Source organism: Monopterus albus, unplaced genomic scaffold (assembly GCF_001952655.1).
Source record: "Monopterus albus unplaced genomic scaffold, M_albus_1.0 scaffold221.1, whole genome shotgun sequence".
Lineage (NCBI taxonomy): Eukaryota > Metazoa > Chordata > Actinopteri > Synbranchiformes > Synbranchidae > Monopterus > Monopterus albus.
The window spans coordinates 750,288-760,331 of NW_018128101.1; the positions used below are offsets into that span (position 1 = coordinate 750,288).

Sequence of the window (10,044 nt, forward strand, 5' to 3'; positions counted from 1 at the left end):
CGATCTCACCCGATGCCCATATGGTAGTGTCATCAGCAAACAAAACCACTTTCACTAAATCCGAAACCTTGCACATATCGTTAATGTATAGTATAAATAATTTAGGTCCCAAGACTGAACCTTGAGGCACCCCACATACAATGTCCAGATCACTCGACTGATGTTCACCCAACTTTACAAATTGACGCCTCTGCGTCAAATAACTACTAATCCAATTTAAAGCCACTCCTCTGATCCCATATTTTTCTAACTTGCACATTAATAATAAGTTCAGAGAAGAAAGTGTAGGAGAGTAAAGGATTGTGAATGGCTGTCTTTTAGTGCTCTTATAAACAGTGGAAAACGTTAGTATTTTAACCACACTCCTATAAACAAAGTACATTTTGTATAATAATTGTCTTCTGTCTGATAACACATTCCTTGGGAAAAAAAGAAACGGAAAGAGCTAAAAAGAATAAAGATTTCCGGGCAATATTGACTGCAATAAATGACTAAATAAACAAATAAATCTTGCCATGCCACCCTGTCAAAAATAAAAATGATTCCAGACTTTCTTTTGTTTTACACTTTGAATTTATAAAATAATAAATCATAAAAAGATATCATTTTATAGTGAAAACTGAAAGTTCCTACTTTTCAGGTGAATGGTATGATATAAAATATTTATAGGTGAGTACTTCTATAAATATCACAAATTTAAAAATCATATTTCAATGAATAAAACCCTCGGGTTTTATCTTTGAACGTGCAAAACTAGCAGGCTTTTATTTTGAAGAGCGGATATAGACCAGGAAGTAAATAAAGTTCACGTGCTGGTGCGTGTAAAAATGTCTACCGGCTGTGCAGTGAAACGAGCCAACTTTGTGACTTCTCAGGTACTGTATCATTATTGTATAAAGTAGTACACTATTATTTTTTTCTCCGTCACCTATAATAAGTTTTTTGTTTTTATTACAGCTTGAGGGAAGGGTGGACTGGAAGAAACGGAAGGCAGAACGTGAGTAAATAGCCCCTCACAGCTAGCGGCTCTCAGACTCCTACCAGCTTTACTTATATAGAGCAGGACGTAGTTTCATCAGCTTCAGCACTAGATTAAAGTTCTTAAGTGGTTTTGTTCTGGTATACATATGTATGTACCCGACCTGTATGCAATCAGATATTTTACCATCTATTTGGTTAATGTAAATTTTGTCTAAGGAGGTGTCTTGTGCTCACATGGTGCTCATTCCACCTTAAGCGAACTTGATGCAGTTTACCACTGTGTCCTGCAGTTTCATTTCAGGAGATAAATGTCCTGCTGTGTGCTGTATCGACAAATTAGACTGGTAGAGAATTACATACTGTCATTTGTATTTATAAATGTCTGGTGTGAATATTCTGAAGCCCACGGTGGCGTTTTCTCATCGCTTGTTTTGTCCGAACAACAATCAAAATCTTAAACATGTTCAATTTACTATCAGGACAACGAAAAGCAGCAAATCCTCACAAGTGAGAAGCTGGAACTAGGTACTTGATACTTTAGAAATGACAATTAGGTAGTTATAAAAACAGCTTCTGATTAATTTTGTGTCGGTCATGTAATTGATTACTCGACTAATTGTTAAGTAATAAATCCTTTGGCTGAAATCAGATCTGAGAAGGAAAATTAAGTAAATATACTCACTTGGGGTCACAAGTGGATGTTGCTTTATTTTAATGGGTTACAAATCCAAAAAGTTCTGAATCACTGTCTTAGACCCTGAGTCTGGATAGGCCCAGTCTTTGTTTAAACATCCTTTTTTTTAACCAATGTCATTGATTCTTCCTGAATAACAGTAAAGGAGACTAAGAAGCAAAGGAAGGAGGCCAAGCTGATTAAACAGTTGGAGAAGCAGAAACAGGAAGAGGCAGCAGAAAGAAAAAAACTAGAAGAAATCCAGAACAAACAAGGTAATGTTTTCATCATTTCATAATTTTCTGCTTATTGATAGATTGCTGTTTAATAAGTAAATTAGTGATGTGCTATAATGTGTGATGTGTTTCATTTAGGTCGAGCTTACACAGTGAGTGTGGCCCTGCCGGGTTCTGTCCTGGACAACGCTCAGTCTGCTGAGCTTCGTACATACCTGGCTGGACAGATCGCGCGAGCCTGTGTTGTATTCTGTGTTGATGAGATTATTGTATTTGACGAACAAGGGGAAGATGTCAAGTAAGTTAACAAAGAAGTCCAGCTAATTAATAATAATTATCTTAAAATTGAACACAAACAATCAGAAAGCTTATAAAAAGATTTGTTTTCTGTGTCCTTCAGGAGCATTGAAGGAGAATTTAAAGGTGTTGGGAAGAAAGGACATGCTTGCGTTCAGCTTGCCAGAATACTTCAGTATCTTGAATGTCCACAGTAAGTAGGAACATAATATAATCTGTTCACCAGCCCATTTAATCAGTCGGCGATTACAGCTGTTCATCTCCTCCAGGTATCTGCGCAAGTGGTTTTTCCCAAAGCATCAAGATTTACAATATGCAGGTAATTTCAAAGTCTCCATATTTTTTACAAACATTCATTTAGAGCAAGGGTTTTTGCAGTGGGGCCTCAGATGAAGTAGATACACCAGCACATCATCTCTTTCACCTCACACATTATCTTTGCCTTGTGTCTCTCCCTCCACACCCTCTGTTTACAGAATCGGCACTTGTCTGTAAATTAAACATGACCTATATTTTGCTTTTTTGCTATTTTATTTGACAAATCATATATAAATCCAGCCATCTTCATTGGTATTGGAGTAACGTCCTAGCAAACCATGGGCTTGTATTTGGCAAAATGTAATGTCCATTGGATAAAAAGAACACAGCTCAGAAAACTGTGCTGCTGCATGAGTGAGAGAGAAAATTCAGTACGAGACTTGGCCCTGCTGTGACTGCTGTGTCCTTGTTCCTGTTGGTTTGTTAATGCAGGTGCAGTTTTTACAGGAAGTCCTTATGAAGAAGGATATGATACAACAATACAGATGCACGGAAAAACACTAGAAGAGTCAAAGCTGTTTCTGTAGTTAATCTAGATGTAAAAATTGAAGGCGCAGTTTGATTATTTGTTTATACTTTGTATTACAATGTAAGCTTCACCCAGATTTAGTATCAGACTCATAAATGATGGCAAAAGAAGACAATTTTTCAAAAGTTGTTGGTCTTTTTCTGCCAGGCCTGCTTAATCCTCTAGATAGTCCTCACCACATGAGGATAGACGAGGAATCGGAATACCGGGAAGGAATTATTCTCGACAGGCCAGCTAAACAAGGAAAAGGTTCATTGGTCAACTGTGGAATGAGAAAGGTGAGTCATCATGGAGATCACTGTCATTGTCTTATTAACCACTGAATTTTTTGCTTAAAATAATGATCCAAACAAATTCTCAGTATTGTTGCCTGCTAACTGATTATTCAGCCTATATGACTGAGCTACGTCCATGTGCTCCCACAGGATGTTCGGATTGATAAACAGCTGCAGTCTGGACTTCGAGTCACAGTACAGCTCCACAAGACACAGAATCAGGGTAATTTAGTCCAACACACTTTAACCTTTCTAATGTTTCATATATATTTTCTCTGAGTAAAGTTGCCATTGCACTTAAGATGCTACACATCAGCAAAGTGTGAGTCCATCTCTCTTTCCATCATCCTCAGAGAGCAAAATATATAAAGGTGTGGTGGTGGCTCCTCACGTGCCCAGGACTGAAGGAGGTCTCTACTGGGGTTATAGTGTCCGCCTGGCATCTTGTCTCAGTAGGTTTCTCATTGTATTAATGCACGCCTTTTACTCAAACATCAGTTCGCAACACCTCGGAGGATTAAGAGAGAATCCAGTATGAGACTTGGCCCTGCTGTGACTGCTGTTGGTTTGTTAATGCAGGTGCAGTTTTTACAGAAAGTCCATATAAAGGAGGATACGATCTAACTATTGGCACATCAGAGAGAGGCAGCAACGTGGACCAAACCACACTGTCACCATTCAGGTAGGTCCAGAGCCACTGTAATAGGAGTTGAAGTCAGAGAATATTTGTATTAGTCATAGTAGTGTTGGTCAGGTGGTTCTTTACTTTGATCCAGGCTAGAAGAAAAACCCTTGGTTCACAAATCCACGTTCCTCTCAGGATGCATTTAGTGCCTTCATCAGGCCAAAACGTTAACTTGTTCAAATGTGGTGAGGTTTGTTAAACAATATTCCTGTCATCAGAATTGAATTCAATTTTTTAAATGACCATTTAAATGCAATTTTTGTCAGCCACACTTTCTCATTAGTTGTATTATTTTTGGCTGAGCACTCATTAACTCAAAGCACTTTGTCTGTGACATGTCGAGGCATATTTAATTTTTGTCATACCATGAACTCAATAGCCATCTCTTGAAAAAAAATCATATTAAGAATTTGATTTAGTCTTTATATTACTTTAAAGAAGATGCATCAAACTGAATCGCACCGAGGGCCCATGCCGATCAGAAATCTAATGATGTTATACAGCGCCTGCCACAAATGACCTGAATAGTTTTCTAGCTTGCTAGTGCTACTGCTAGCCCAGTTGCCTTCGTACAGTCACGTGACCAAGTCCAGTGCACGTTATTGTAATGATCCTTCCTGCACATTGCTGTGCTCAAGTACAACGTCACAGAGCTGCGAACATGGCTGTAGACTCTTAGTTCTGTTATGTCATTAATGGTATTGTATAATTTTGTTTTATGAGTTTACCCTTCTTCCCACTTTTTAGGCATCTTTTGGTGGTTTTTGGAGGGCTTCAGGGATTGGAGGCCAGCGTAGATTCTGACCAAAACCTGGATGTGACAGATCCCAGTGTTTTATTTGACCTTTACCTCAACACCTGCCCTGGTCAGGGCAGCAGGACCATTCGCACAGAGGTGAGGACAGATTCATTAAATCAAACTTTCAGAATGTATTTATACACTTTGTATGACAAGCAAATGCCTTATGGTCTAAACTTTGGCTTCGAAAAGTCTGTTTTGCTCACCAGTATGGAACAGTGATTTAATTTCATTCTTTCCTATTGTCTTGACAACAGGAGGCCATCTTGATTTCTATGGCGGGACTGAGACAGAAGATCACAGCTGCCTTTTCAGATGTTTCCAATAAGTCTTTAAAGAATTAGTGATGGACAGAAGTAAACAAATACATGCTGTTAATGTTTTCTTATCCTACTGGTATTTATCCTGATTCATGTTCCATAATTTTACTTTTCAACAGTGGCTAATGTAAAAACAAGTATCACATCATTCATGCATCTGTTAAAGGTAGATAAAATCACAATTATCTTTGTTGTTGTGCAGTTTTCATTCTGTATGTCTGTTTCTAAATGACTCAACAAATTATACACATATAAATACAATCCACAAGTTTGAACTGAGTTTTTTTTTTTTTTTTGATAAACAGTACAGACCTTTCCATGAAAAACAGTGGTGAGACCAGCACAACATGGACAAACAAGCAGCACTAAACATCTGAGCTGCATTTTCATCAATAAACACTAAAGTCAGCTTCAGATTTCTGAGTGAGTAGGTAAAATAGATTCATCAGATTGTCTCCCAGATGCACTCCCATTTCAGTTGTCATGTATGCTGCATGCATCTACCCCCTTATATTAGTATTTCTTTTCCCCTCATCCAGACAAGAAAGCCAGAGATTTCATTTTAATGCCAGGTGGAAATAGGGCCTGCAATATCCTTCTGGGTTACTTCTGCGATGAATATGCGACTTTGCGGATAAGCTTAATATACATTCAGTTTCCAGATAATTACTTAGCTAAAACTAAAGTAGTCCAATATGTCAGTCATACTTTGTCTTCCCTCATTAAAATAAATTGTGTGGACAAAAGGTTAGAAACCCATTTGAGGTTTTTCAGGCCAATGGCTCAGTAAATTTTAACCAATTAGGAATTTTTAATCTTTGTAAAGTAGCACATTAGTCAGTGTAGTTTTTTTCTGTTCATCACTGACTTGTAGTTTCAAAGTGAACAACAAAGACTAATGATCACTACTAATCAAGCAAGTTACATGTACTGAGATACAAGGCAGCATTAAGAAAAATAGATGCCTTTTTATGAATCATATTTCTATATAAAATTTGTAATTTTATTTTTAACTTAATTGTGCAGCATACTGGTACAAAACATGTCCATTATGCATTTGAATTCAAGCTGCTTGCGCTGGCATGCCAATGAGGTATCAAGGTTTAAGCTGTGAGGTGACATGTTAACAGACTACTACTACTACTACTTTTGGCTGTTCCCATTAGGGGTCGCCAAAACAAATACAATTCACATTAGTAATTTGGCACGGGTTTATGTCAGATGCCCTTTCTAACACAACTCTCCCTATTTATCCAGGCTTGGGACCGGCACAGAAGTCACTGACGTGGAACCCCTGGGGCTAGATACACAACCACTGCTGGGGGCAATTTAGAGGTGATGTTAACAGTAATTTTCATAAAAACATGAAGTCAGAAAATTGCTGGTATACTGTATCAACTTAGGTGGATAGGAAAATACTGTGTATAATTTGACAAAAAAACAAATTGGCCGCCACAAGATTTCAACAATCTGTATGTGCCCAATTGTTTGTCACTGTTGAATCAGCACAGATTGAATGCCTCACACTGAAGATGCTGTAAATGCTTCATCCTAATGGTCTTTATAGTCATTTTTCACTAACACCTGTTCACCAGGGTTGGCACCAAACAAAATGTATCTGTAGCACCAAATATTTAAAATCTAGTATTGCAAGATGGCACTGAATCAAATTTTGCCTGGTCATACTGTATATGGTAAGGCTCCACGTTACACTCAATTAGTCATCTGCAGAATCTGATTGCAATTAACGAAGAGTATATCTGTATAACGGACAAATACAGCTACAGCATGTGTACTGTTGGCCACTTAGTCATATCTAATTAGATTCCTTGCTGATATAATCCCCTCAACATGAGAAACCTAAGTACATGTTCAATAATAAAAATATAAACATAAAAATTCAGTCTTTTCTATTTACAAAAACACTTGTCAGGTGGCTGCCACATGTTGATGTGGAATATACATTGACAAACTGCAACACAAAACATTCTTGGACTTCCCCTCAGTCATTTTGTCAGCAGCTGACTCTGATCATGTGGCCATCCGAAGGCTCAGTGGGGAAAGTGAGAGCGAGATCCAGCCCGCAGTGCTTTGTGGTTTTTACAGTCTGCTCACCATTTAGGATGAGTAAAGGTGACGTTGTACTGCTTAGCCCAGCGTGCAAACACCTGTTTTTCGGTTATAAAGCGATGGTGATTCCCTCTTCGACCACTCTCATTCTGTAGATATGTTACACATTCGTCAGCCCCCCTTGGTTTGTAGTAGTGGTAGGGTGTCTTCTTAGATACAGGTTTTTTTCTGTTTAAAAAATGGACAACCAGTTTATCTGTGTTTAGCAAAAATATAGGAAGTAATGGGTTGTTTTTAAAAAGGTTAGTGCCATCATTATACTCACACACAGTGATTGGGTGGAACCATCCCGTATACTTTGATATTATCACATATCTCAATGGCTATGACCATTGTGAACCATCCGGTGCTCAACCATGAGTGAGACTTTTGTCTGAGCAGAAAGAACAAGAACAAAAAGCTTGTGATTGTAACATTTACCTACTATGGGCTTGACATAAAATGTGATTCATACTACACTAGGTCTCTAAATGCTCACCTGTCTCGTCCTGTCTCTCTATGAAACAGGCTGTCAAATTTGCGCATCTTGCTGGGTGCAATACTGAAACAAGACACGTTACTGTAGGTCATGCTGACTCTCTGGATCAATCTGTACAAGGTTCCTTTGGCATCCTTCCCAATCTTATTTGGGGGTCCCCAGAAGATGATCACAGGGTTGGTATCTGTGCGGTGGAAGAATTCAGTAGGCCTTCGGACCACCCTGAACACACTGGAGTGGGCTACGACCCTCAAAGAGGTCCGATTCCCTACATCAGTCTCATACCCCAATGTGGGGGCATCGTTCATGCGAATCACACACTCTGTACGGTCGATCTCTTCACCCGCTCGACTGCCCAGGACATGGCTGGAGCTCGTCACCAGCGCACAGTTTTGACAGTGTAGAGCCATACTCTAAAAAGAACAAAATCAAACTTGTCAACTTCTGCTGGTATTTATTAGAACAAACCACACTACATGCAAGCTAATCATTTAATCAGTCTTTGTGCAAGGAACAGAAAAACATTGTCTCACACACAATAATAAACAGTGTAATAATGTGGGTTTGAAGCTACAGCTGTAACCTCTGTGTCTGTGAGCCAACTCTTAAATACCTTATTCCCATAAACTGGCACATAACCATCTTTCCCAGCCCATTTCTTCAAGTTTGTGGTCAAGAGAGCATGATTTGAAGCCACATGGAAGGGAGCATAGGTGCCACCGATGCCATTGTTAGAGCTGTACAGGAAAAGAACTGTCATCACGATGAAGATGGCCACGAAGATCACCAACCTGCGGCTATGTTGTCCCTGCAGTGCAAACAGCACGGGTGAAATACAAGTCTGAGGTACATTACAATATTTCCATTTGCCGCCACCTTATACCTACACCCCATAAGAAATTAATGTACTTTTTACTCCACTACATTTATTTAACAGCTAGAGCTCCTAGTTAGCTTTCAAATTTTGACTTTACGCACAAAACCTGGGAGGAGTTTAAAAGATATGATGATTAGCCAATGGGATATAAAATTCCAGCTGGAACAATTAGACAATCAACAAAAACTGATCAATAATTTTTCATGCAAATGTTGCAAATTTTGATGGTTCCAGTTTCTCAAACGGGGGGATTTCCTTGCGTTAAATTATGATAAACCCTAAAACTTTGAGGTCTGAGTTACTGGTTGAGCTTGATATAATCAGCAATAACACAAGAACAGTAGTGTTGATTGGATGTTTAAGACACAGAGTACTCAACCTGCTGAAATCCCTCCTTGCACTAATGCAAGTGGTGATGATGATGATGATGATGAAGAAGATGATGATGATGATGGGCAAGTATTCTAGTGCCACACCCTCCTGTTGTTTGGCCTGTCTTACCTTCCCACTGAGCCTGACCCCCATGCTTTCTGATCAGGCTGGCTGTGACTGTCTGTCATCATACCTGACAAGAACAGAAAAACACAGACTTAAATCCTCCTCTGATAATTTAATAGCACGTCTTTTCAGATGACATCACATATATAATCTATCTCCGGTGCATTTTTACTTATAAATAAACAGTTTTCAATATTTCCACAGCACGTTAAGCAATTAGCCTAACGCTAGTTAACAACCTCAATATACATGTAGCGTCACAGACCTAGATCTCTTCCTCTATTAAACTATCATCAGAGATTCAAGGCCGTAAAAATGTTATTTAAAAATAAAGAATTAAATACCAATAATACGTAACCCTCCGCTGCCCGTTGCAGACGTACATTTATTGACGATCCTTACGTAAAAACAATGAGATCGGTATCTGATCAGATGAAGGTGTTGACTGGCAAAATGCGTGTGATTGTTTACCGTTTCATGGCCTGTCGTGTCCAGTGTCTCTCTCGTCGACCATCTTCCTGCGCCACTCGTGACGTCATCACCGCGCCTATCGCTGCAGCGCAGTGCCGCTTCTGATATCTACGTCTGATATCTGCGTGAAGTTGGCCCCCCCTATTCATCGCAAAATAAAACCAAAATGGTGTCATCCGTTTGTGCTTCGTTTGTGCTGGTTTGTGCTGCAAAAAAATTCGTTTGTGCTGTTACGGTTTTTGAGATATTAAACAATACTTTTGGGGTCATCCACAGGTCACTCAGCCCCCCAGATAGCTCCAAATTGGACAAAAAAGGTGTCGTTCGTTTGTGCTTCGTTTGTGCTGGTTTGTGCTGCAAAAAGTTTCGTTTGTGCTGTTACGGTATTTGCGATATTACAGCTTTATATATTTCTGATGACGTCACTCAGCCCCCCAGGTAGCTCCAAATTGGACAAAAGTGGTGTCGTTCGTTTGT

General features: G+C 39.1%; 2 protein-coding genes across 6 annotated transcripts; one reads left to right on the plus strand and one right to left on the minus strand.

Moving 5' to 3' along the window:
• The first annotated feature begins 765 nt into the window (after positions 1 to 765).
• On the plus strand, positions 766 to 5,300 carry spout1 (SPOUT domain containing methyltransferase 1). 2 transcript variants are annotated; one of them, XM_020619495.1, is made up of 12 exons: positions 766 to 875; positions 958 to 997; positions 1,816 to 1,929; positions 2,029 to 2,188; positions 2,291 to 2,380; positions 2,457 to 2,506; positions 3,182 to 3,312; positions 3,460 to 3,532; positions 3,663 to 3,761; positions 3,889 to 3,991; positions 4,742 to 4,889; positions 5,051 to 5,300. In XM_020619495.1, exons 1-12 carry the CDS (start codon positions 828 to 830, stop codon positions 5,135 to 5,137), a joined length of 1,143 nt encoding a protein of 380 aa, XP_020475151.1. In that variant the 5' UTR covers positions 766 to 827; the 3' UTR covers positions 5,138 to 5,300. The 2 variants fall into 2 exon arrangements, with proteins under 2 accessions (XP_020475151.1, XP_020475152.1); XM_020619496.1 differs by lacking the exons at positions 766 to 875; positions 958 to 997 and adding exons at positions 1,275 to 1,325; positions 1,461 to 1,506.
• A 93-nt stretch (positions 5,301 to 5,393) lies between these two features.
• On the minus strand, positions 5,394 to 9,691 carry st6galnac6 (ST6 (alpha-N-acetyl-neuraminyl-2,3-beta-galactosyl-1,3)-N-acetylgalactosaminide alpha-2,6-sialyltransferase 6). 4 transcript variants are annotated; one of them, XM_020619499.1, is made up of 6 exons: positions 9,568 to 9,691; positions 9,100 to 9,163; positions 8,335 to 8,458; positions 7,722 to 8,134; positions 7,509 to 7,616; positions 5,394 to 7,411 (listed from the first exon to the last, which is right to left on the minus strand). In XM_020619499.1, exons 2-6 carry the CDS (start codon positions 9,159 to 9,161, stop codon positions 7,225 to 7,227), a joined length of 894 nt encoding a protein of 297 aa, XP_020475155.1. In that variant the 5' UTR covers positions 9,162 to 9,163; positions 9,568 to 9,691; the 3' UTR covers positions 5,394 to 7,224. The 4 variants fall into 4 exon arrangements, with proteins under 4 accessions (XP_020475155.1, XP_020475153.1, XP_020475156.1 ...); XM_020619497.1 differs by having other exon boundaries at positions 8,335 to 8,529; positions 9,568 to 9,690; XM_020619500.1 differs by lacking the exon at positions 9,568 to 9,691 and adding an exon at positions 9,441 to 9,561.
• Between the last annotated feature and the right edge of the window lie 353 nt (positions 9,692 to 10,044).